The 26,729-nt window shown below is 36.9% G+C and overlaps 5 protein-coding genes and 1 non-coding gene across 6 annotated transcripts; 4 read left to right on the top strand and 2 right to left on the bottom strand.

Annotated features, from left to right (window-relative positions):
• Positions 1-1,993: 1,993 nt before the first annotated feature.
• On the top strand, positions 1,994-5,318 carry LOC108821896 (protein HOTHEAD). Its single transcript, XM_018594886.2, has 5 exons — positions 1,994-2,153; positions 2,263-2,602; positions 3,637-3,938; positions 4,035-4,977; positions 5,110-5,318. Exons 1-5 carry the CDS (start codon positions 2,075-2,077, stop codon positions 5,153-5,155), a joined length of 1,710 nt encoding a protein of 569 aa, XP_018450388.1. The 5' UTR covers positions 1,994-2,074; the 3' UTR covers positions 5,156-5,318.
• A 106-nt stretch (positions 5,319-5,424) lies between these two features.
• LOC108821745 (expansin-A7) lies at positions 5,425-6,775 on the bottom strand. Its single transcript, XM_018594736.2, has 3 exons — positions 6,553-6,775; positions 6,050-6,365; positions 5,425-5,843 (listed from the first exon to the last, which is right to left on the bottom strand). Exons 1-3 carry the CDS (start codon positions 6,713-6,715, stop codon positions 5,531-5,533), a joined length of 792 nt encoding a protein of 263 aa, XP_018450238.1. The 5' UTR covers positions 6,716-6,775; the 3' UTR covers positions 5,425-5,530.
• Positions 6,776-7,690: 915 nt separating this feature from the next.
• LOC108818831 (copper chaperone for superoxide dismutase, chloroplastic/cytosolic) lies at positions 7,691-9,396 on the top strand. The gene is made up of 6 exons (XM_018591772.2): positions 7,691-8,055; positions 8,151-8,180; positions 8,302-8,374; positions 8,485-8,619; positions 8,731-8,954; positions 9,040-9,396. Exons 1-6 carry the CDS (start codon positions 7,828-7,830, stop codon positions 9,298-9,300), a joined length of 951 nt encoding a protein of 316 aa, XP_018447274.1. The 5' UTR covers positions 7,691-7,827; the 3' UTR covers positions 9,301-9,396.
• Positions 9,397-9,499: 103 nt separating this feature from the next.
• On the top strand, positions 9,500-9,573 carry TRNAV-AAC (transfer RNA valine (anticodon AAC)). Its single transcript has one exon. It is a non-coding gene; the product is annotated as a tRNA-Val (tRNA).
• Positions 9,574-16,122: 6,549 nt separating this feature from the next.
• On the top strand, positions 16,123-18,147 carry LOC130499158 (probable sugar phosphate/phosphate translocator At1g12500). The gene is made up of 2 exons (XM_056993106.1): positions 16,123-16,981; positions 17,359-18,147. Exons 1-2 carry the CDS (start codon positions 16,310-16,312, stop codon positions 17,770-17,772), a joined length of 1,086 nt encoding a protein of 361 aa, XP_056849086.1. The 5' UTR covers positions 16,123-16,309; the 3' UTR covers positions 17,773-18,147.
• Positions 18,148-20,241: 2,094 nt separating this feature from the next.
• LOC108822619 (vacuolar sorting protein 18) lies at positions 20,242-26,654 on the bottom strand. Its single transcript, XM_018595742.2, has 24 exons — positions 26,498-26,654; positions 26,145-26,336; positions 25,846-26,061; positions 25,616-25,755; positions 25,302-25,397; positions 24,977-25,044; positions 24,793-24,894; positions 24,530-24,674; positions 24,266-24,409; positions 24,028-24,147; positions 23,828-23,884; positions 23,696-23,755; positions 23,428-23,535; positions 23,088-23,230; positions 22,783-22,861; positions 22,618-22,680; positions 22,397-22,527; positions 22,213-22,318; positions 21,851-22,039; positions 21,445-21,672; positions 21,215-21,370; positions 20,938-21,099; positions 20,590-20,706; positions 20,242-20,518 (listed from the first exon to the last, which is right to left on the bottom strand). The coding sequence occupies exons 2-24, from the start codon at positions 26,305-26,307 to the stop codon at positions 20,342-20,344; spliced, it is 2,970 nt and encodes a 989-aa protein (XP_018451244.1). The 5' UTR covers positions 26,308-26,336; positions 26,498-26,654; the 3' UTR covers positions 20,242-20,341.
• Positions 26,655-26,729: the final 75 nt, after the last annotated feature.

Below are 26,729 nucleotides of genomic sequence, written 5' to 3'. Positions count from 1 at the left end.
TATAAAATATAAATTGCTAAACTAAGATTCATTTGTTAAATTAAAATTCTTGACAGATAGTTGGATATAAGTTTTGGAATATTCAGACAAAAGCCCATGATAGGAGTATGTTTTTTGTCAGCACCTGTATTAACAAAAAAAAATACCGAAAATATATGATGGGCTTTTAGCCCGTTTTCTTTTGGTAGTTGAATCGAGACCATGCAAATAGTTTGGCCCATTATTTGATATTAAACAGAATTTTATTCCAACAAATACACCTTTGTTTTTTTTTTTTTTAACGTCAACAAATACACCTTTGTAACCTCCTCAAACATACAAAAAAATAGTAAAATTCTACTAAAACGTATAGTTAATGCAAGACTTTAGCATGTGCTATATGACGTATTAGTTGAATACCAGTTCTCTACATTGATTTCTCAGCATTGTACATACTTTACCCGGTTTGGATAGAGGATAAATAAATCAACTGATTTTAAATCATTGTATATTCGGTCTTAAATAACATCAACTGTTTTTTGTCGTAAGATAATAGCATCATACAGCTTTATTCAAAACTAAGTTCATACACAAACTGCTAACCAACCATTAACCATTTTCACTTTCGTGCCAAAGGGTAATTAGGAGTCATTTGAATCAAACAAGCCACACTGTGTTTTTGATTTCCAATAACATGCATTATGCAAATTAGAATTCGGGTAGCATCGCAACAACGATGCCAAAACTAGCTCTTACTGTAAGCAAAAGCAAAAAAAAACTTGGACTTGCAACCTTCGCACAAAAATTCTATTTTAGCAGCCATTAAAATGACAAAGTAACGTCGGTCAGACTATGTAGTCTAGTGTAGTGAAATAGAGGTAACAAATTTGCTCATATCTTTTCTTTTGGCTTGCGGATTTAATTTTGTGAGGGCCGGCCATAAACGATGCCAGTAAGGATGGCTAGGATACATGTAATTATTGTTAGTCTAGTCGGCCACTCTGGTAAACTATCATCATATATTTTTATTTAAAGTAACTGCTACCCGACCATTAATGAATAGCAACCAAAATCTTCGGCCATTTGTTGTCTTCGCTCCTTTCATTTTCATAATCGTATTATACGTTCTTGTCTAGCCAAATTTTTGTAATAAAAAGCGTAATAAATGTTGATAGGTAATTTCAACTATCAAAAAGATAATTAATGAAATTAGTTTACACAACGATGCTATTTTTTAATTGAAATTTTAGGCACTCATCAACGAATGGTCGTAGAACGAATTCAAACGCCTCATATCATATTTTGCTGGATGCGACTAACCATAAAGACTTAGTGAACAATTTTCTTGTGTTTGTAGCTGTGCTGTGTTAATTGAGGAAGTAACAAATAAAGAAGATGAATCAAGTGAGTTTATCACGTTTAAATTATTGCAAGTACAAACATATTTAAAATACTGATCAGTCATCACTAAATAACACTAAAAACTGATCATCTGCTTATTCTATTATAGTAATTGTGAAAATTCCTCTTCTTAAAAGTGATGATCAGTAAATGCTAATTTTCGTTTCATTCAATCAGAACTATGTTCATTGTTTCCACCTAATATGTTGGGCTTATTATGATCACACGAAAAAAGACAAGGAGTTGGTGCATTTTAACTGTAAACTGTCTACTAATTGAAGTTTGACATCATTGAAATATCTTATATATAGTTATTACAAATTTTTATTTTCAGACTTCTTTATTCATGTCCAAGAGAGGCAGTTAAGTGTAGCAACTTATTTAATGCATTCCCTATAAGTTTTATCGGTCTATTTACTTTCTTATCTGACGATACTCCATCTAATCTGCATTTTCTTTAAATTATCACTATTTAATCATCCTTCTGATTTTTATCTGCCTCTCAGTTTGACACGTGTCCATGAAAGTAGACATAGAAATTTGGTGTTGCATTTCCTCAGAATTATATGGACTCTTACTTTATTGCCTCTTGCTATATATATAACGAAAGGGTCGAAACATTTATTTCAACCATATGCACAAAATATATACGAAGTGACAGAGTTCTACTCTAAGTATTTGTTCCAACTTCACGATGGATAGAGTGTGGTCGTGGAGATTAATTGTTACGCTTTCTTTGTTCCTGCATTCTCCAATTTGTTCTTCTGACAAAGGTAATTAATTAACATGTATATACATTCTAGTATTCTACATTCTTATATATGTAGTTTATACATATGTAAGTTAGTGTGGAGTTATACAGTTTCACCTAATTTATCGCAGCTCCAAACTACTCCTTCATGCGCGACGCCGAAGGGACTCCAACGACGTCGTACTACGACTACATCATCATCGGTGGCGGGACCGCCGGATGCCCTCTAGCCGCAACCCTATCTCAAAATTCTAGCGTTTTGCTATTGGAACGCGGTGGCGCACCATACAACAACCCAAACATCACGAGACTCTCGGCTTTCGGAGCCGCTCTTTCTGATTTGTCAGAAGCCTCACCGTCTCAGCGTTTCATATCGGAGGATGGCGTCATAAACGCACGTGCTAGAGTTCTCGGCGGGGGGAGCGCTCTCAACGCCGGCTTCTACACACGCGCCGGAACCAAATACGTTAGGTTAGTGCATATTATATATACTCTATATTGCATGCATGAGTATTCACATATACTATTCAAATATGATGCTTTTTTGTTAGTATATGTTGTTTCAACATCTTTTAACATGAACTAGATCATGACCCGCGTTTCGGAAGCGCGGAATATTTTATGATTCAAAATTTTGTTAACAATGTTACAAATATTTAATATGTAAGAATTTTATCTATTTAAAAAACTGCGTTTGAATCAACATTTTTAAATCTAATTTAGATCGTCGAGCCAGTAAACCCAGTAATCCGATATATAATCATGTTTGAATTGGTTAAAAAGTAATGGGTTAATAAGTTTGATTTGAATCCACTTTGAATATATCATATAATACGACTATTATATAAAATTAATTGGTTAAGGAGTAATGTATTGCATGGTGATCATCGCATGAACTTATTGGATGGTGATTATGAAATCTCAAATTTAACATTACTGCATGTTGGTTATAAAATCAATTGAGAAAGAAAATATTTTTTTTGAATAGAAAGAAAATGGACCAACTGATAAAATGAATGTATATAAGGTAGCATAGAATAAGGAAATAATTTACTAACATTAATTGTTAGTTAATAGGATCAGAAAATATATCATATCTAATAGTAGATCCAATTTAAAAATCCACCTACAAAAAGTCATAATGTTTCTGTTTTAATAAGATAGATATATTATCATTTACATAAGGTGCTAATAATCTGCTAGATATATATATAGCCATATTTATGTGTGTTTCTGGCCTTTTGTATTTCTTGTGTGATATTCATTAGAAGAAATTACCATCGTGATCGGCGAGAAGCTAAAACTATCATAAGGAAAAAAAATCGATCTACTAAAGACATTTTGTATGTTGAGAACTGATTTTTTTTGTCAACATGTGGACACTGATTATATGTTAAATGTTAGATTTATTTAGTAAAACTGCTAAAAGAACCAAAATATTTATGGCTGTTGTTGCGTTTGGTGCATCGACAATAATTAGTTAGCACGAATTGAAATGTTGTTAGAAACATGGGTTGGGACGGAGGGCTAGCGAACGAGTCGTACCGTTGGGTAGAAGCCAAAGTGGCGTTTCAGCCGCCGATGGGACGGTGGCAAACCGCTGTGCGAGATGGCTTATTGGAAGTTGGAATCGTCCCTAATAATGGTTTCACTTATGATCACATCAATGGCACTAAGTTTGGTGGTACTATTTTTGATCATAACGGCAATAGACACACCGCCGCCGATTTGCTGGAGTACGCCGATCCCAAGGGTATCACCGTCCTTTTGCATGCCACTGTCCACCGGATCTTATTTCGGACTCGAGGTACTTAATGTAGTAATATGGTAGTTTAAATAGTTACATATTACTGTACGTATATTGAATTGTACATTAGCTAACGATCATCTTTACACGTTTAAGGTACCACCAAGCCAATAGCCAACGGAGTTGTGTACCGAGACCGGAACGGTCAGGCCCACCGAGCTTACCTAAAGGAAGGCTCATCTAATGAGATCATAGTATCCGCTGGAACACTAGGTAGCCCACAACTCCTTATGCTAAGCGGCGTCGGCCCATCAGCTCAATTACAGGCACAAAACATCACGGTGGTGATGGACCAGCCTCATGTGGGTCAAGGGATGCACGACAACCCAATGAACGCCGTGTTCATCCCTTCTCCGGTCCCTGTTGAGGTCTCACTCATTGAGGTAGTTGGAATTACTGGCGAAGGAACATACGTTGAGGCTGCTGGTGGCAAGAATTTTGGCGGTGGTGGTAGTAGTGGCAGTGGTTCCTCTGCTAGAGACTACTATGCGATGTTTTCTCCAAAGGCAACGTTACTAGAGTCGAATTCAATGAAGTTATCATCAGCCCAACCTTTTCAAGGAGGCTTCATTTTAGAGAAAGTAATGGGCCCATTATCCACGGGTCATTTGGAGCTTCTGACCCGAAACCCAAATGATAACCCAGTTGTGACTTTCAATTATTTCCAGCACCCGGACGACCTAAAAAGATGCGTTCGAGGGATCCAAACTATAGAGAGAGTTGTGCAATCCAAGGCGTTTGCACGGTTTAAGTATGCAGATATGTCTTTTGAATATTTGCTTAACCTTACGGAGAGTACTCCAGTCAATCTGAGGCCACCTCGCAGCGGTCCTGGAGCCTCCTTGCCTCCATCAGCTGAGGAATTTTGCCAACATACAGTTACAACAATTTGGCATTACCATGGAGGATGTGTTGTGGGTAGAGTGGTCGATGGGGATTATAAGGTTATTGGTATCGACCGACTTAGAGTCATTGACATGTCCACCGTTGGTTATTGTCCCGGTACAAACCCTCAAGCCACGGTTATGATGCTTGGCAGGTGAAACAAATCTTTGCTTCTATCATCTATATATATTTTTTTTTTTGAAACAAACTTCTTATACATTATGTTATTGATCATTTACATTTTTCACTAACGGCTGATTTTTCGATGACTTGAATATTCATGCAGGTATATGGGTGTGAAGATCATGAGAGAGAGACTCGCCAATAAGTAGAGTTTTGAAACGGATCAGGGTTTTATGGAAATTACGTTGTTACACATGAAATGAATCCAGATCTCATTGATCAATGTTTTAGTAGCTGCTTATAAATTATCCGTGGTACTTTTCTTGTTAGAGAATGTGATTTATTGCTAGAGAATTTTCGCACGCACGTTAACGGATAAGTATTATTGACTTCATCATCATGAATTTGATTATGAAGAGTTATATCACAATTACATACATGACACATTCATGTAGATGTATAACACAAAGCCGGGCCTATATATATAATACCACAACAAAAAGGCCACCGAAACTTAAGTCCCAAAAGCAACAAAAAGACAAACAAAAAGGGAGAAAACATTGCAAGAGAAAAAAACCGTAACTTCAGCGGAAATTGGCGCTACTCTTGTAAGTCATACCAGCATTCCAGTTAGACGGAGCAACGTTCCAAGCATAGACGGTTTCACCGGTCGTGTAAGAAGTGACCCGGAAAGAGAGAGACTGGCCATAGAGAGAGGAAAAGGCTTGGTAAGAGGCCCCCCAGTTGTGGCTCATGCTTATCCAATTAGTCCGGCTACCTTTCACGGCCATGCTCTTTATGTCTCCGGCGCCACCAACATTCATGACGAAGATGAGAAGCCAATAAGCATTCCCTTGGAATTGAAACCTCATACCTCCACTCCTTTTGCATGGGACTCTACATATATCAATCGCATAGGATATATTAGTTTTGAGTATTAATTTATAGTAAGATGACTATAAACATTTATCCACTATGGCGGAACCAACTTTTTTTAATTAGCCCTGGTAAAAAGGTAATGTTATATTTTGGCTAAATATTTGTAAATGAAAGAAAGTCAGTCAACAACTTAAACAAATATTTTGAATTAAGATCCGATATACCTGCGGTATGCAACAGGGATGATACCGGCCTTCCAGTTAGCGAGTTTCATGAAAGCCGGTTTAGCCATATCGAAATGGGTTCTAGGAGGGTTGCACCAACCACCATTGTTGGAGTCTTGGTACCAATTAGGAGGGCAAAGGTTGGTGGCTGTGACCACCGTCGATGGGTTTCCATAGTAACAATGTTTTGACTGCACACACATTATTTGGAAACATTGGCCGCATCCGTAACCGTCTTTGAATAACGTCGTGCTTAGCGCTGCTGTGGCCAAGCCGTAGCCGCTGTTAAACAGGTTTCCATACCCACATGCACCACCTGCATATATATATATGTGGTTATTATGTCACTAATTGTAAGTATGAGTATGTTTATAAGTAATATATTGTTATTATCGGGTAATGACACACATGTTTTTGATCTTGGTGATTATGAAGGCGAAGTATTTGTTTTATTAATTGTAAGTATGAGTACATATTGAAGGCGAAGTATTTGTTTTACGTACCCATGGTTTCACTACCGGTTTCGTCGCCATAGAAAGTGGCATGAGCGTATCTCCACGGACTGGGCTTGTAGTATCCGGCGACAAACTCACCGAATATGGCGAAGACGACGAAAACTATTGAGAAGAATTTGCTGAAGCTCCAAGAACTCGAGATTGGACCCATCTTTTGTTTAGTTTTAGTTTTCTTTGGTTTTTGTGTGCGTGTGTGTGTGTGTTGATGAAGTAATCGATTTAGAGACAACGATATATAAAGGGGCTACTCCACGATAATGGTGGTAACTACGTGAGGGCCATGATCCATTTTTCCGTATTTTATAGTAGACTTTTGTCCGTACTGAATGGGATTTGTTTCATTCCGTTGAATTTTCGCAATAGAACTAATAAAAACAATATAGAAAACAAGTCAAATTATTGTTTAAAGTGAAGTTTCAGAATATGATACAAGTGCTCATGTTGACGTGCGAGCAGGTTCTATAGGTGGTTGTGGTTCTTGTACCGACCTTATCTGATCTCCTACGTGCGTCTATGTATATTATATACAAAATTGTAATGAATACTTGTCACTGATTAGTTAATATGAGCCCCAGAGATATTAGTTTTTGATTGTCGTCGTTTTAATGTTGACCAAAATATACTATTGTACTACTAATTTACGAATTTTAAGTTTACAAGTTTTATCCAATCTAGAGAGCAAGCAGATTAATTAAGAAGTTAACATTGACCTGGAGGCGTTCCAGGCAAACAATCCACCAAGAAAGCGGTCCTAAGCAGCAGTCTCTAAAGAAGTTAACATGGTCTTGTCCTCGTTTAGAGAAAGAAAAGGAGCTACCTAGGTTTGGTCTAGTCTCTAGTTGTGTAACATAGGAGAAAGGATTCAACTAGAAGCTGTAGAAGAAGAAAACAAACGATAAGCAGCAGCCAGTATGTAGTATCAGTAAAACATTGACAAAAGTCGTGAAGAAGATCCTGAGCATCCTTTTGGTTTTTGGCTACCTATTATCTGTATTTTCTGCTACTTTGTATCCCATATCCACACAACGTAAAAAAAACTATATAGATGATGATATTACGTTTAGGATAATAGCATCAAATGAAATTAATGAATCAAAACTATTTTCTCATTTACAAAAAGACAAATTGCTTTTGAGATCTAGAAGTGTCTATATCAACCGATTTATTATGGTCTTTAAAAAAAATAAAAAAATTAAAAGGTAGTTGTGACTTTTGTGAAATGTGAAAGGATAAAAAAAAAACAAAAGCTGAAGAAAGGAAGCAATGGTATCTATTCTGCGGTCAGTGGCAACGACTACAGCCGCCGTAGCCGCCGCGTCTGCGATCCCAATCGCGATCGCCTTCTCCTCCTCTTCTTCTTCCTCTACCAAATCTCAGTCTCCTAATCTCTCCTTTTCCTCCCGATCGTCTCCACGTCGATTGGGTCTTTCCCGAAGCTTCGCTAGCTCTCCGATGACGACCGTCCCCGTTTCTGATCGCAATCTCCCTCAGGTTTGCTCAGCACATTCAAAATTTCCAATCTTTAGCCTGACCCTATTCCTAATTCGATGATTTAAGTCTTAAAGTGTCTGTCTTTTTTTTTGCAGGAGGATCGAGTCGTCATGCCTCAGCTTCTTGTAAGTCTTTTCTCTTGTCTATCAGGAAACATCACTTCAGTTACTACTAGAACTTATTAAGGTTAAGCTACTACTGGGAACTTGTGTTGTGTGTGCTTAATGTGGTGATTGTTGTTTCTAGACTGAGTTCATGGTCGATATGAAGTGTGAAGGTTGTGTTAACGCCGTGAAGAGCAAGTTAGAAACTGTTGAAGGTAGTTTCTTTTTTTTGAGATTGTTAATTTGTTTATGTTCTGTTTTGGTTTTGGGTTTAGTGGATTTTAAGCTCTTGTTAGTTGTCCTGTGTGATGGAATTGGGCAAAAGGGATTGAGAAAGTGGAGGTGGATTTGGCTAACCAAGTTGTGAGGATACTTGGATCTTCTCCTGTTAAGGCTATGACTCAAGCTTTGGAGCTAACCGGTCGTAAAGCTCGTTTGATTGGCCAAGGTGTTCCTCAAGGTTAGTTATCTTTTTTTCTCTCAGCTCTCTCGTAGAACATTTAGCAACAAGATAAATAACAATTTGCCATTTCATGTACTGTTTTGTTACATTGTGAGACGTGCTTGGCAGATTTCTTGGTCTCTGCTGCAGTGGCGGAGTTCAAAGGTCCAGACATCTTTGGAGTGGTAAGGTTTGCTCAGGTCAGTATGGAGCTTGCGAGAATCGAAGCCAACTTTACTGGCTTGTCTCCCGGGAAACACAGCTGGTGTATCAACGAGTATGGTGATCTCACAAACGGAGCAGCTAGCACCGGGAACTTGTACAACCCACTTCAAGATCATACCAACACAGAGGTTCGTCAAGCTCACTCTTAGAAAAAACATCAAATATCATCACAAAAAAATACAAATTAGTTACCTTTTATTGTCTTCTGTAAAGCCATTGGGGGACCTGGGAACACTAGAGGCAGACCAGAGCGGAGAGGCGTTTTACACGGGAAAGAAAGAGAAGCTCAAGGTTGCGGATCTAATAGGCCGAGCCGTGGTGGTCTACAAGACAGAGGATAAGAACTCAGGCCAGGGATTGACAGCTGCAGTGATTGCTAGAAGCGCAGGAGTTGGAGAAAACTACAAGAAGCTTTGTACTTGTGATGGTACTGTCATTTGGGAAGCTACAGACAGCGATTTCGTTAAGGTTTAATAACCAATAAAGATATTGTTGACACTACATTACGTGTTGTATCCACTTTAAGACTTTGTTTTGGATCAAAATCATGACTGTCTTGAAAAAATAAAAGCTTCTTGTATTGTACCAAACTCTGTTGTGTAGTGTTTTTAACGCTTTAATAAGGTAAGTTTGAGTTCTTCTAAAAAGATGCTCTTTAGATGAGTGCACAAGAGGTTTCGTGGTGTAGTTGGTTATCACGTCAGTCTAACACACTGAAGGTCTCCGGTTCGAACCCGGGCGAAGCCATTTATTGTGACTATTGTCTTTTTGTTTTTCTTTTATATCATCAAATGTTTTGGATAATGTTTTGTTGCTGACTGTTTTATGGCCCCATGCAAACAGCTTTAGTCCCACTATTATTAGGCCCACTAAAGTTGGGTTGCACATGGAAACAAATGTTACTATAGCAGTCTGCCCCACATGATTTATTATTGTAAGATATAAACATCAAGAAGTGTTCATTCAAATCATAGAATTTTGAACACCAGAGAACATGTGATGTGCTATAAATATTCTACTCTTTAACAGTAAACAATCCCACCATTGACAGAAATAATCATAATATACTGTCCTATGTTATTTCATTTTACATAAACAACATTGGAAGAGTATTATAGCTTTATTTTATTACTGATTCTAATTTTTTTCTTTTATTACCGATTTATTACATCGTTATTTTTCTTTTGGGTAAAGATTAAAGCATACTCCAAAAAAAAAAGGATTACTTGTTATTGTAAATTTATACGTAGGCATCCATCATTTTAGGTTTGTTACAAAGCGACGTGGCGTAATCATTTATCATCATTCATTCGATTTTGTCTCAAGGTAGTTTACAAAAGGACTACAAAATGGAAAAGTTTTATGGTCCTTCTACGTAAATATAGCTCCTTCGTATAATAGTGTTTTACGGATACTCGTACTAGTTTATTTTTTTTTTTTGAACTTACTCGTACTAGTTTATTACGACTAAATCTTTGATTATATTGTATGTGTCTCCACACCGTTGACATATATGTCTGCATGTTCACGGATAATTGTTTTTAGGAGTCCATTATTTTCTAGTATGTAAGAATTATCTCCATATTAAAAATATGATTGTGTGCGAATTGCGATAAGAAAATGGGCAAGGACCGACATTGTAACGAGAAAATGATTTATTGATAGATACACATCTTAAAATTTGACATATAAGATCAGATCGTATAATACAAATGCTAAAATCATGTTTTTTCTTCTTTCTGTGTTTTTTTCTGTGTTTCAAACTTCATATTGTATTTATTTTTTTATTTCTGATTATACTTTTATCTTTTTTATAATCATATTTTGTGTATAAATTTTAATCAAAATATATTTTATTAAATAATAACAGTTTAAAAATTGATCCGGTATACGCACGGCTAAGACTGGGTTGCGGGTCGAACTCGCCCGCTGACCCACCAACCCGCGGGTTTGCAATTTTGTTTTGGTTAAAAATATGACCTACATAACCCGCAAACAAATAATTTGGTATTTGCATCCGCTCCGCTTAATTTTATGGTCATCCACGGATTATATATATTTTAATAATCATTATTTAATTTAATTATTATAAAAATATATATTTATAATAAAAATAGTCTTTTCGACCAATTAGTTGTTGGCGTGTTTTTTTCTAAATAAAGTTAAAGGTTAAATAGTTATATTTATATGAGCATATAAGCAGTTATATATATCTTTTTTTTAGTTGGACTCAACTAACATCAATTGGACATGTTCTAAATTTAATAGTATTGATATTATTTTCTTTTGATTATAAAGTATTTTTAAATATGATTTTACTTAAAGTTATTAAAAGATCATATTAACCCATATATATAATTAACAGAATATTAAAAATTAAATATTCAAATATTTTTCAAAAAACTTGTTCGGTTTTCGGTGCGGATTGAGTATGATTGGTTTTCGAATTTAACATTTTAATAATCGTTTCGAATATATAAGCATGTCTAACAGAGTATGAAATTTTGATTTTCGGGTCAGTTCCAAATCGGATTTTTTGAATACAAATATTCTTGACTAAATATATTAGGTAACTATTAAGAAAATATAATATATCGTAATATCTATGAATAAGTTTAAAAATAATTTTTGAAATGCATATAGCAAAAATATATAGTTATGCAACTTGACATATTCAATATAGTTACTAAAACTTATATTAAATACAAATATGATTACAGAAATGAAAATATAAAAATTAAAATTTCTCACAAAAACTTAAAACAAAAATATACTCGCTCTTGAAAGGACGGGTTGAAATTTAATTTATATTAAAATTCACAAACAATTAAGAATAAATAAGATATGAAAAACCACAAACAATTAAGAATAAATAGGATTTTACACAAATTAACACTATACAGAGTTTTTTCAACATTCTGCATTTTTGACTGAGTATAAAGAAGTTATGATGAACCACACTCGTGATCTCTACACTAAGAATAAAATAAATTTTAACAGAATCTGCATTGGTTAATCAAATAAAACAACTTTAAAATGAAATAAATAAAATATAAGTTTTATGGATGAGAGTTAGTGGTTCCTAGAATATAGGAAAGAAATAAAAAGTAACGATATACTACACGTAACAGGTAGAAATACATGTAGATGCAGTTATAAAAGAGTTAGTTTTTTTTTTAAAGTAGGTTACATGAAAAAATAGTTGTTGGACACAACATATATCAATTGGTCATGCTGAAGAATTAATAGAATAGATTTTGTAATTGATCAAGACATTTACAAGAGTTTTAATAGAGTTTTTCACTCATAAAAATGGAAAAAAAATTCTCAATAAAAAAAATTATGCCAGTCACTTAAAATAACTCTACCAAAATGTTGTATGGCTTCATTGTTTAAAAGAAAATAAAATATGATTGTACAATTAAAATATTTATATTTTAGAGAACACTCATTCATTGACTTAAAATAAATAAGATATTCTCATAAATTCTCACTCCCCCGTTTTAATGTTACTTTCTATCACATGAGTGATATATTGGTCTAATCCACTTGGATGCAAGTTGTTATTTCCTTTTTCCTTTTGAAAAAATGATATTTGTAACTATTAAAGCCATCTTACAAAATCACATGCGTGAACCTTTTTAGAGTGAAAAACCCAAAACATATTTTACAGAAAGAAAATAAAGAAAATATTTTACAGAAATCAGGCATTAAATTTTGCGAAGAATAATACATGCTATTGGCCAAGACTTCTTTTCTAGAACTATGCTCTATTAATTTTTAAAAATTCACACTTTTTGTTTCTTAGTTTCTTACCATAATTGGTACTATTGAACTTTTAGTGACTCAGTAGTAACTAGATAAACTACTTGAAGGTATCATGTGGCAGTGGCACATGCCATGATGCACACACATAACTAGATCACACATTTAGTCTTTTTAATGACAAACTAAACGCGTGTTAATGGTGATGTGAACGAAATATCGCGTTATTACTTCGCAGATCTGATTTGTTTTTGGTATACGTGACAACCTTTATGACTATTTGGGATGGGCGTTCGGGTACCTATTTGGTTTTCGGTTTAGTCTATTCGGGTTTCGGGTTTTCGGGGTAAAAGATTTCAGTCCCATTCGGGTATTTATAAATATCGGTTCGGGTTCGGTTCGGATCTTTGCGGGTTCGGTTCGGGTTCGGATAACCCATTCAAATTATTTTTAAAATTTTAAAATTCATTATATACTTTAAATTTTCAAAATCTAAAAAAGATAATATATTACATATAAATTTTAATAACAAATATGTCAAAATACCTAAATTTAACATATATATTGTTTTTTTTGAATATTTGGATAGAGAATCAATATATATTTTACTATTTTTGATATTTTTAGTATACTTTAGCTATTTTAAACATTTACTTTTTACTATTTTCATATATTTTTCGAGTATTTTAGAAAACTTAAAGGTAACTTATATATTTTGAACGTTTTTAATATACATTATATCTAAAAATAATTTATATATTTAAGTATATAAATCTATTTCGGATACATTCGGGTACCCGAAATACTTCTGTTCGGATAGGATCGGTTTCGATTTTTTAAATACCAAAATTTTGAATCCGTTCGGATATTTAATCAATTTTGGTTCGGGTTCGGTGCTACTTTTTTGGATCGGATTTAGTTCGGTTTTTCGGGTTCAGATTTTTTACCCAGCCCTAATTACTACAATGAACTATGCCCAAATGTTAATTATTTTTAATGTATGTTAAAAATTAAACATATACATAGACACAATCACGTTGACCAAACAGTATAATATTAACATATTATAGAATGCAAGTTTGCACTTGAAAGATAACAAAAAAAAAATACTTCATGGAATCGTAGGATTATGTAAAAAATAATCTTCGGATTAATTATGAGACAAATTATATATCTGCCTCTCAGTTGCTATACTGTAACAACCTCACATGTTCATCGACCAAGTTTTGTTTATATTATGAGATTTTTCCATCCTTTTCAAGTTTCAGCATCGAAGCTACTACAGTATTGTATTATTGGCAATAATTAAAACAAAACTTAAAAATGAGAGACAAAGAACGGTGAATAATTAGTGGAGTTTTAATTATTAACTGAGTTGATTACATTTTAGAACACATTTTGTCTTTCTTTCACACTATAAGACACTTTCCACATGTGGGACATTTTTTAGTGGGACCTAAGGCCTGATATGACAAAATTGCCCTGGTGAGAAACTTTTACGGAAAAGCTTACGTTTCTAGTTTAGTTATTACTTGTGGTCTTTGGTGGTTTGTTTAGTCAAAGATTTATCTTTTAGTCGGTTGTTTCTTTTTTCCGAAGTCGTCTGAATTTTTTTGTTTGTTTTTAGAACAAAGATTTTGGTTATACTTGTGGATGTGGATGATGATAATGTGTCCACAGATCAAAAAGAGAGGTGGATGCCAACCTCAGTTATATCGATCAGTAGGCAATACGGTACACATGTGGATGATGATAATGTGTCCACAGATCAAAAGAAAGAGATTTTCAAAATTTGTGGATAGTACATCGACTTATTAAATTGTGCTGTGTACGTGGATGCCAACCTCAGTTATATCGATCGGTAGGCAATACGGTACACATGTGGAACCTAACAAAAAGAATAATAATCTGAAACAGATTATAAAAGATCTTATGCCGTATAAAACCAATAGTTAAAGTTTCTTCCTTAAGATTTACATCACAACTGTGGGAAGAAGGAACAATATGTTCGTTCAACTTCTTGGCCATGAAAATATCAATGGTAACAAAGTGACCTTGAACAGACCCGTGAAGAAGATAAACATGAAGCTGTTTGTGGCGCTACTTATCCGGAGGGGAAGCCTATGATTCCAACAGTTAACATGGCGGAGAAACCATTCCGGCAATTGGAGATGGAGATCGATCATCATCTCTTTTCTCCGAGAGCTCCTCCTTACACAGTGTGATGGCGTGAGCTTTCAGGCCTTACGAGACTCACCAAAAAGCGAGAAAAGTGGGTATCCGTCGACGTCTCAAATAAACAAAAAATCATCATCACAGAAACAGAGAAAGAAAGAAAAGGAGGAAACTTTAACCCAAACAAGAGATTGGTGTTAAAAAAAAGACCTCGACTTTGTCTTTGAAGCGTGGACGGTATAAATCACCAGAAAGATCAAAATATTTCAAGTTCCTACCAAACCAATGATCCTGACCATTGATGTGTTCATTATGATGAGCATAAGCAGCAATCCTTTATTTAACCTAGTTTTGGAACCAATGTATTTTCTAACAAAAAAAAACAGATTTGTGGACGAACTAAAATATTTTGGAATCTAACAAACCAACAACGGATTCAATTCTACATGAACACTACCGAGAATTATCTCAATATTTAGAAATCTAACAAACACTAGCGACGATTTACCCGGTTATCTGCACCAATCAAAAGTAATCTCTGCCACCCTCCAAATCACCATCTTCTCCCAAGTCGAAAACTCTTCGCAACGCAGCTCCACTAGATGACGACCCGACACCGAGACAAGCAGAGAGGAGGTGAATGAAAAGCTCAATGGTCGTATTCCAGCCAAAAGATCGCTTTCGAGGTTATATGTATCAAGGAAAGTGATGCTCGGGTTATCAGAATCAGATTGAGAAAATTGATTAACTTTGGTACACGAAATCAGAATGAGAAATCAAACAGGGATGATTCTTTTCCATTGATTGGAGAAATGAGAGAGTAAGCAGATTTCTGGGGAACCAGGGTTCGTGAAAACCCACAATTGCCTTAAGAAATCTACATGAGGAAACAAGGGAAATTGGAGTTCATGGATTTGAGATTAAAATGAAGCAGGAGAAATTAGGGTCAGGGATTTGGGAAAGTGATTTCCGATTGGAAACATGAGAGAGAAACAAAGAGGACAATCAAAATTTTTAATCGTAAATGTTTTGTTTTAGTTAGAACAAAAGTAAAATCTATTGTTGATCAATGAAAGGGTAGAAAAGACAAATCATGGGAAGAAAGTGTGTCAAAAGCAGAATGTGTCTTCAAATGTAATTGAGATGTGAAAATGTGTCTCTGGATGTAAAAAAATCTTATTAATTAGGATGCGTCATCAAAGGGGAATTTAAATTAGACTGCGTCGTAGAGGATTGTTTCCGTTCGGATCTCAAATACGGACCGGACCTACTACCGACACTTCTGACTCATGCTTGAACTCCGAACACAAGACTTCGAATCTTAAAATTAATTTCGTTAGATTTGTTTTCCTTTTAATTTTTAAAAAATAAAAGTATTCCCTCCCAAGTATAAGATCCAACGGCTGATATCACTCAGAAACGTTTACACTAAATCTGAATCTTCACCTTCCGATTTACATTCATCCTCTTTCTTCTTCTTGCTACCACCTCTCACTCTCAGATCTCACAAAGCAAAAAAAGAAAAACTCTCTCTCTAGTCGAAATGGTGGAAGCTCAATCATGGACCACGCGGCGGATGAGCAACCCGAGATTCGACGCCGCCGCAACCACCACACCAACAGTCATCGACATCCCCGGAACACCTCCTCACTCCTCCTCTTCCTCCACCGGAAAACCTTTCTTCCTCTCCTCCCCCACAGTGTCTCCCTCCGTCCTCACGGCGGCGATAATCGCCGCCTGGTTCGGCTCCAACATAGGAGTCCTCCTCCTGAACAAGTACCTCCTCTTCTACTACGGTTTCCGCTACCCGATCTTCTTGACAATGACGCACATGCTCTCCTGCGCCGCCTACAGCTCCGCCGTCATCAACATCGCCGGCATCGTGCCGCGTCAGCACATCCTATCCCGCCGTCAGTTTCTGAAGATCCTCGCTCTCTCCGCGATCTTCTGCCTCTCCGTCGTGTGCGGCAACACTTCGCTCCGTTACATCCCTGTCTCTTTCAATCAGGCGATCGGAGCCACCACGCCGTTCTTCACCGCCGTCTTCTCTTTCCTCATTACCTGTAAAACGGAGTCCACCGAAGTTTACTTGGCTCTGCTTCCCGTCGTCTCCGGCATAGTTCTCGCTTCTAACTCCGAGCCTTCGTTTCATCTCTTCGGTTTCCTCATTTGCGTCGCTTCCACCGCCGGTAGAGCTCTTAAATCCGTCGTCCAGGTATGGTGATTAACGATTAACCTGTTTGGTTTGGTCGGTTTTAAAGTTAGTTGAACCTGAATTTGTGTTCTAATTCGGTTTTATTACAACAAATGTCTCGATGTCGGAATCTACTAATGTAGTTCTGATCTCACTTTGGTCGGAAGTTCAGTTCAGTTCGGATCCGGTTTGACTCTGTTGGAATTACAGTTTAGTATCAATTAAACCGGAGTTTGTGTCCGAATTTCGTTTGGTTTCCGTTATTACAACAAATGTCTCAATGTCTGAATCTACTAGTTTGGATCTCACTTTTGTCGGAAGTTCAGTTCAGTTCGAATCCGGTTTTATCTTTATTGAATCGGTTTGATTTGGTTTAACCAAATTTTGTGTATTGGCAGGGGATTATCCTGACGTCTGAATCAGAGAAGCTACATTCGATGAATCTTCTGCTCTACATGGCTCCAATGGCAGCGTGTATCTTACTACCATTTACACTCTACATCGAAGGAAATGTATTAAGAATCCTAATCGAAAAGGCTAGGACCGATCCATTGATCATCTTTTTGCTCGCCGGGAACGCTACAGTGGCATATTTAGTAAACTTGACGAACTTCTTGGTGACAAAGCACACGAGTGCTCTCACCTTGCAGGTTTTGGGCAACGGGAAAGCCGCCGTGGCTGCAGGAGTCTCGGTTTTGATATTTAGGAATCCGGTGACGGTGATGGGTGTTGCCGGATTCGGAGTCACGATTATGGGAGTGGTTCTCTATAGCGAAGCTAGGAAGAGATCCAAGTTGCTTAACCAGAAGTGAAGTGTGGAAGTGGGACAAGAGACTGGGGTTAAACCGGTGAAGTAATTTCTTATTTTATGGTATTTTTCGGTTAAAGTATCTTGATTCTTTGGCATTCTGCTATTGTTTTGAACCGGTTTGAGAGGGGGGAAATGTAACTGTAAATGGTTGAGATTGATTGGGGAAAACTGAAAAGATATGAAATTGAAAAGGGTAATATATATAACAAAAGTGGAAAAGTAGGGGCAGAATTAAAAGAAAAAGACATTGTAACTTTCTTTTGTTTTTTCTTTAAATTCTTCTCTTGTATTATTATTTCGTTTTATAGTTTGTATTGCCAAAATTATGGACACATAAAGTGGAAAAAGTTAAAAAGTAATAAATTTATTTCTTCCATTAGGTGGAATCGCATTGTCATCTGGTTGGTTAAATCAGCACATTATTTTACTTTGTTGTTTCTTTGCCACTTGCTTTTTTTTTTTTTTTTGCAACTTGCTAGTTGTGTCACTTGTAAGTTGTAACATGCTACTAATTTCAATATTACCTTTTTCAAAATAATGTTTTGCAATTTCAAACATTTTTATTCTTACAATGATTTAGAATTTACCATTTTTTTTTGTAACACAGAATTTACTATTTTGATCTAAAAGCTACTAGCTTAAGAGTTTGTTCTTTGTTAACAGAAAAAGTTTGGTTTTTATTTTTATGACTTTTTTAATACACATGTGCACTACAATTGACGAAGCAGCCTCTGTTCGGCTGAACGAAACGTGACAACCAAAATTGAATCTGTATTAAATAGGTCCTTGACAAGTTGATGATGATGTTTTAGCTAATGTAGGGTTGAGTTTATCATTAGACTTACTTGCCAAGGTGTGTTGGAATATAGTTAACCTTTTAAGGTGGTTACACAACTATATTTTAGGCTTCTATAATAAATACTAGTACTATCATCTTACAAGCTTCATTTCATATTAGAATGTAAATAAATCCAAGTTGTTGTGGTTTCATTCTCATAATTGCGCGCGCACACACATATGTAACATGTTAGTTGGAAAACAAAACTTTCTTCAAGAGTTTATGTTTGTATATTGTTTTCTGTAAAATGAAAAGAAGAGTAGAGACAGATAATGACAGCTTGTGAGTTTGTCATTTGGTCCAACCTATGTGAGGCTATCAATTGATTTATTAACATTTTTGTATTATTTTTATGCCTCTTTTGGTTCAAAGTATTTTGGTTGTTGTTCGGATAAAGGGAAAAGTAAAACCAATAAGGGACCAAATCCATGAAAAAAATCTCTTAAAAAGAAGAATATATGCTTATATTCTAATTTCTTTACATATGATTGGTTGCTCCACATATTGTATTCTTTTCCAAAAATGTATTACTGACTTTACGTTGTCTATGTAACTTATAAATAGTAATTAATTTTATTTACCAATTTTTTAAGACTGATATAATGGTCAAGAAAAACATATAGACACAAGTAGGTGAGCAAACTTTAGTGTATGTTTTTTTTTTCCCTCAAAAATTTTAATATTAATTATAAAACGGGCCAAGCCCACATACATACCCAAAGTCCATACAGCCCAGACTAAGCAACATGCATACTACACCAAAATACGGGCCAAAACATTGAGCCCAAACCCTGAACCCACAAACTCTTCCCTTAACGGGTCTACACTTCGGCCCAAATGAAACCGCACGGCTTCGAGCAGGCCCACGTGTCAAAGAGGCCCAAACCACTTGTTGTGATCTTCGCCCTCAGGACACCACGCCGTCGGCTGCAACACCACCGCAACTCGTCGCGTCGGAGCTCGGGAAACCAACGAACCTCCACACCGCAACCATTTCTCTAAGCTTCCTGCTTTTCCTTCACTCTGAAGATCGTCTTCGATCTACTCAAGAGCTCATTCATCATCGCAAACACGCGAGCCATTTAAACACAAGCGCAGCTACCAACCCGAGCCAAACTTTGACCACAAACCCTAATCCATAAGTAACCTAGATTAACCTAGAAACCGGCGGCGCAAGACTGTGGAAGCCTTCACTCCCCGGGACAGAAACCGGCGACAGAGAAGCTGAAGAAGCTCCCTCCTCCCGGTGATAAGGACCGGCGGCGACGGAACTATTAGAGCCTCCGCCTCCCGGAAAAAAACACCACACAAAAAACCCTACTCCGTAGCTTACACACGACGGTGTCTTTACTCCAGTTGAAGACCCGCCGATTGAATCGGTTAACTCCTCGAGTTGCCGACAAAAGGGTGGGCCGGACCAGAGCTCCAACAAAGCAGTCGTGACAAGGAGACGAAAGAGGGCCAAGATCTGACGGACTCGACTGGAAGATTAAGACCTTCGGCGGCGGCACGGACGCTCACGCGCCGGCCGACCGCCGGAGTTTCGATCTACTTTCTCTCACTACTCTCTCTGTATTTTACACGTAATGTTCTTCTCGTCTTTTGACGAGTTCTATTCTATGTCATCTCAAGAAGCTTAATAATAATATTAACTCACACTCAAAATCACATCCACAATCCAAGGCAGCTGAAGAAGAAATTACATGAAAAGGAAATCACGGTGTTACACAAATCAAACAGGCAAAGAAATGGTCCTCTGGTTAGCTAAGTTGGTCTGTGGTCGGAGGTCCCACGAGGCAGAATGTTGTGTTTCCTCAGGTTTAATAAAAGGCAGAGTGATCTCATTGATCATTAGTTCTCCACAGAATGGGCATTCACTGGCGATAGCATCATCTAACTCTGATCGAAGCTGCCTCAACGTAAGGAAAGTATGTCAACACATTGATGCTAAGTGAATATAGGGAAAATAAATGTCCATACCTTGTCTGCAGTAGTTGTGCTAGTTACGGGTTCATCAGATCGATTACCATTCATATCCCTCCGTGTTTCGCTACCGAGCAATGTCAGCTGCTTCTGCAGATCGAGTATACTCTCCGCCTACAGATTTTCAGGAAAACCAATCGACAAATGAACTCGCATTTGTAACATTGGTACACAAATCTCGAGATGTATGTATTACTACTGAAAGTAGCATTAAGAACTAAGCTGCTTTTAGAGTAAATCTATCCCCATGGTACAAACTCTAGAACAGCTGAATATCGCTAAAATTTGCAGTATCTGATATACGCAGATGTAACTAAGAACAAGAACTCATGGTTTGAGACTTACTTGCTCTTCGTGTGCACAGCTAGTGACGTGTGTGATCAGGCACTGTGCATGGAAAGAGTGTCCACAAGGAAATACATAGAAAGGAGCCAGTGGTCCAGCTGAAAAATATCCCTGTGCCAATCTGAAATCCCCGGTCGTCGTGAAGATTTTACGTTTACAAACCTGGAATAACATTCACATGGATAAAGGTGTGCTGATGATTTTGGTTCTTCCAAAAAAACTCTGATTCTTATCTATATATATAATAAAAGAATATTCAATCTTATGATGATCATACCCCGCATTCCTCTTCACGGTCGATCACAGCATATCTTTGTGTCAAGGCACTGATATCATTTCTAATATTATCTGCCCCACGTGTGGCATCATTCATCTCCTCTTTCAGTTGTTCTATTTGCTTGTTGTAATCCTCCAGAGACGAGCAAATCGCTTCCTACACAACGGTATTGAAGAAAATAACAAAAGCACAAGGCAGAGCGTTTTGTGTGCCTGGTAAAGAGAACTAACCTTGAAGTCATCAATTAAGGCAAAGTCTGGAAAGAATGGCAAAATATCTTCAATCTTTAGAAGGCCATCAGTTTCCTTGAGAAAGGCAATAGCTTTTCTTATGTTTTCCCTTTTGACTCCCTTTTCCTGCTTGACGACATGCTTTGCTACCATTAGCCACAGCTTCTTTCTCAAGTCTTCATCGTCTTCAACCTTATCAGCTTCAGCCATAGCAAGCTCTGGGTCGATCTGTAAAACAGAAAGAGTTTTCAAACACTACCAGAAGAAAGCTCTAGTAAACAATGTTCAAACCAAACTAAAGAGACAAATTGGAAATGCAGCGACTTCAGTATCTTTCAGTAGCAGTTTTGTTTTAGATGGCGCATATAAGACAGAAATAAATTTTTTGATTATATAGAATTTTTACCTGAAGAGCAAGGGCTACTGCCTCTTCATGCATAGACATCATGCTGTATATATGGACACAAGCACGACTTCTCTTTTCCTTGAGACACAAGCGCAACGCATATTTGGGATCGTAGAAAAATTCAGGACTGTTCTCTCGTCCTTTCCCAAATTTGCATTGCAGGAAACGGAGGAGAGCACTGTCATCTTCCTAAATGTATATATAAAAAGAAAACCTCTATGTATCACTTAATCTTACAAGTGGAAACCAATTAGTAAGTACTAACTACTAATCTTTCGTTGTTGCTTTTCGGATTAAGAACAGGCTTCTAAGAGACTAATGACTATATCAAAGTAAAACTATTGAAAGGGAACTTATCAGACCTGCTTGGCATATAATGAGAGAAGTAAATTGTGAATTCCTGGATCCTCATTATGCAATTGGTGGACGCAAAACTCAAGATATTTTATGACTTCATGTGTCTCGTTCCTGCATTTTCATTTGAGAAGGTATTGGTGAGATTAATACCAACGTGAATGGACATTCAGTTAAGAAGTGGGCAATTACTTTGCATGTGGTTCGCTTGAGTAACGCATCATTGCAGTAATTAGTCTCCTTGGGTTCAGATTTTTATAGGCCATCCAAGCTTCCACGGTTTCATACGCGTCAAGCATAATAAGCTCTGGCGCAAATTTATACTGAAATGTGTAAAATATATTTTAGCTACAAGAAAGATTTGGAGACCATTTTTTTAAAAAAGAAAAACTTGCGTTACTTTTTTTACACACCTGAAGCTCATCTGAAACTGAAGATTTCTGGAGCACATCCAACGCTTTCTTTGCTTCCCCTTGCTAATGGATAAAGAACAAACTCAGTAAACTGAACAAGACTGAGTAAGACCTACGTATCTCTGTGGAATCAATTAGGAATATAAAACTTATCACACCCTTCACCTGAATATAATGGTGTATAACGATTTCATACTGCTCCTTCAGGTTTGCAAAATATACCAACTCTTCAACCCGACCATAACTACAACGAAAGAAGTAAAAATGAGATTAAAAAAGAAGATAGGCAATGTTTCATACTGCAAGCAAGATATCCTTAGAAATGTGCTTTGAACAGTCTTCTACTTAGAACAGTCTTAAAGAGAATAGCTTATTCCAGAGAATAAAACACACCATCATCATAAAGGTCAAGTTCTCAGTGGCAAAAGATAGATTTTGATATTATTTCCTGGGAGGCTTATGGAAATTACCTCTCCAGAAGTTTCATGGTGGTTGCCTCATCTAATACATCCTTGCAGTCGCTCATGAAAGCACGGAATTCTTGAATGACTGAGTGATACTCTGAGTTACGATTTTCTATTGCAGTGTCATCTTCCAAAAGCAGCCGATTTATCTAAATGCATATTCAAGAACCATATGAAAATAAGATATATAAACTCATAAAGAAACCAGAAAGCAAAATCAACAAACTACGACACTAGATCAAATAAAGTATGAAGTATTACATTTAGTGAAGATTAGAAACCAAAAAAATGTGTTTACTAAGAAGTGAGAACAGAGAATAAGTGGGTATGGAAGTAAACTCTAAACCTTGTCCAGATATAGCTCGGTTGCCCACGTTGATATCATTGTAACTTGGCACTTGTCATCCTTTGAAAGCGTATCAAGCTTCCGCAACAAGAATGTTCTCAAAGCTTCCTGCAATCACATAAGGAATAAAAAGCGGTGAACATTAAAGCCCACATATGACACACATTTTTTCTCCGGAGCAGCAAGCACGGAAATAAAGATTAGATGTTTTGAGATTAATTTATGGTATGTATTTAAAACTAGCCAAGATTCATAGGTAAATGTTTACCGGTTCGTTTATACTAATAAACTTCAAAGTGACCTCTTCAAAAGATATTACATAATTGACCTGCAAAGGAAAACATAGCAAGTCAAAATTGTATCATGTTAGAGCAAGTAAAACAAAGGAATGAGAAATTACTTTGGAATAGAATGATGCTGCTCGTAGATATTCCTTGTTGGCGAATGCAGCTTCTGCCTACAAGAGAATGTGTCCAATTCACACGTAATCATAACAAGAGAGATTCTCAGCATAATATGACGAGGAAAAGGAATTGCGGATATGACATGAGAAACATCGTCCTAGTAATTTAACCAACGGTGATGGACATCGAAGATTACCTGAACTAAATAAACTTGGTCTCTCTGGAGAGGGTCACGACAGTTTGCTAAAGCTGCAGCATAATCTTTCAGGTCTAGGTGAACCTTCCACATATCTCTGCTTTCGTCAATCACAGAAACCTAGAGAAGACATCCAGAGCCCAAAATTTAGATGAGAAAGTATAAGATATCAGAAAATTTTACTAAAGTAGTTAACTAAGATCATTATAGACGAGTACAAGCCAAACACCAAACAGACCTGGAAGATCGAATTCTGATCATACGCATAGAAAAGGCCAGCAGAGGCATCGCTGCAAAGTCCAATAATGCCCCTAGAAGCTGAATCAGCCGATATATCAAACTGGAGCTCTTCTATGATTTGTTCACTTATCCGATTCACAACCTACCACCACATTTAAGGAATGCAGACACCAGACAGTAAGGACACAAATACGCAAAACATATATGTAGCCAGATCAAACTGCAACGAGGGATGCATAAAACTCATGTTTCCAAAACATACCTTAACCTTATTCCCAATAAGAAGCAAGAAATGGTACTCTGAGAGTGCCATTGAACTAGGCTTGACTAACTCAGTACCATCACTCAGTTTTGAGTAGTCCAACAGCGCTTTGCTCTCCACAAAGTTCTCATCACCATTTGGATTACTACCAAACAAGTTTCAATCAAGTTACACAATGATATAATCTAAAAAGATGAAAGAGGGTAAGTATACAAAGATCCCCCAGCATAAAAGTCAGAGGGATATAGGTACTCTATATCTACCTGTGCTGAGCTCCAAAATTTAGGCCACCATGATAAATTCCTGTTCCTGAAAGCCATGCAAAATGCACCGCTCTTCGTTGTTTTATAAAGAAATGTAGTTCACTGCGAGACGACAAAACATTATATGTTCAGCGAGCAGGGTTACGCTTTGTGATTTCTTTCATATAAATTGATTAGCACTTGCCTGTTTGGTATTTCACCAGGAAGCTCCATAAAACGGACTGCACGTTCTTTATAACTAGCAAAGACAGACTGGAAGTAAACACATAGGAATTAGAAATCGAATGAAAGAAAAGCTAATTCACATTTTCAGGAGATAATCAGGTTTCACCTCTGAAGCCCAACCATAGGGAATAAATTGATCACTACTCCATAAGTTTCTAATTCAATAACATCATGGACCCGACTCTTAAACTCTAACGCTACCATTTCAATTCATGATTATAAATTGATTTTACTGTCATGAGAGTAAACGTTAGAAAATAAATGATAAAGAGAGTTAAGCTTACTTCTAACGTTCCAATCCCGGTGAACGAATAGAGTCGAGTAGGAGTTACAGCCATCACATAGTACCTCATTCCACTGCTTATGTTGGCTGTTTCCATCTACACAAAAGACAGTGATTGGAACAGTAAAGCCAACGAAAGAAACATGGTTCCGTCAAAGTTCTCATCGGGGATAAGAACTTTTAAACCTATCATAAAAATTTCATTCACGCTTAATGGCTTATCAAAATCATTGAACCGGGATCTTAACGAAGCCAATATCAACGAAAATTAGAATAGCCATTACATATTCAAGTCTCAAAGTAAAACGGTAGTACCTGCAAATCCATGAAGGCCTCGGGAAGTTCTTCTAGTTCGAACAAAAACTTGATGTACTTCTCCCTCTTATCCTTCTCATCGACAGCCATCTCAAATAGCTGCCCATCTTGAGTGCCAAGGATGATCTCCTTAGTTGAAACTGAATCCAGGGGAAAGACAGAACAATATCAATATCTATCTGGAAGAGAGAAAAAAGACACAAGACAGATATAACACACCAAAGCACAACCTTCTGTTATCTGTTGCTTGTTCCAAGCCACGGCGTTAACCAACAAGCCTTTCAAGCGGCTCAACACACGCGGCTTAGGCCATTTAGCATGAGCGTAGAAAGTTTCAGCTCCTCCAACACCACCAGTGACCGTAGCAATGCAATGGCTACCACCAGGATCAACGAAAACCTTGTGGATCGATTGGTCCCCAGTTCGACCAACAGAGAGATCAATATCTATAAATTCAAACATAAGATTATTATTGTACATTTCATCATATCAATATCTATAATATGATGAAAATGAGTTCTTATAATACCATAAGAACTCCCAAGTCCGAAATCATGACGGATGATCCACCCTTTGCTTGTTCCCAGAACGATCACATCGTTTCCAGAAGCCATACATGTGATCATGCCACGATTCTTCGTGGCGTATCTCTCGAGAAGATCCACTGCAAACACTTGCCTTCCTTGATCCATCTCTTCCCCCTCCTCTCTTTAGTTAAAAACTGTACACACAAAAGAGACTCAATATAAAGTTTCAGAGCTGAGAGAGATCAATTATGGTTCTCAATCGTAGAATCAACACATTAATCCGCAAATGTGATCGGGGAATTTGCATTTTGCATTAGGTTTTTCTACAAATGCGCATAACAATCGGAATCGTTACCTCCGTCGGAGAAGACGCCGGGGTACGATTCAGATTATCTGAAGGGGGAAACGGCACCGGTTTTGGAATGGCTTCCGGCGTATTTACTTTTTCTCTCTAACGAATCAAAGGCTGGAAGCTGACTCAGTTAAAACAACGAAACGGTTGCGTTTTGGATTAGAATGTACCGTCTTTGTGTATTTCGGAAATTTTCGGTGAGTTAACCAGCTTTAAACCAGACAAACCGGATAAA

The sequence above is a fragment of the Raphanus sativus genome, chromosome 8 (genome assembly GCF_000801105.2).
Source record: "Raphanus sativus cultivar WK10039 chromosome 8, ASM80110v3, whole genome shotgun sequence".
NCBI lineage: Eukaryota > Viridiplantae > Streptophyta > Magnoliopsida > Brassicales > Brassicaceae > Raphanus > Raphanus sativus.
Note: the sequence above shows the minus strand (reverse complement) of the source record. Positions and strands in the feature narration are given on the sequence as shown.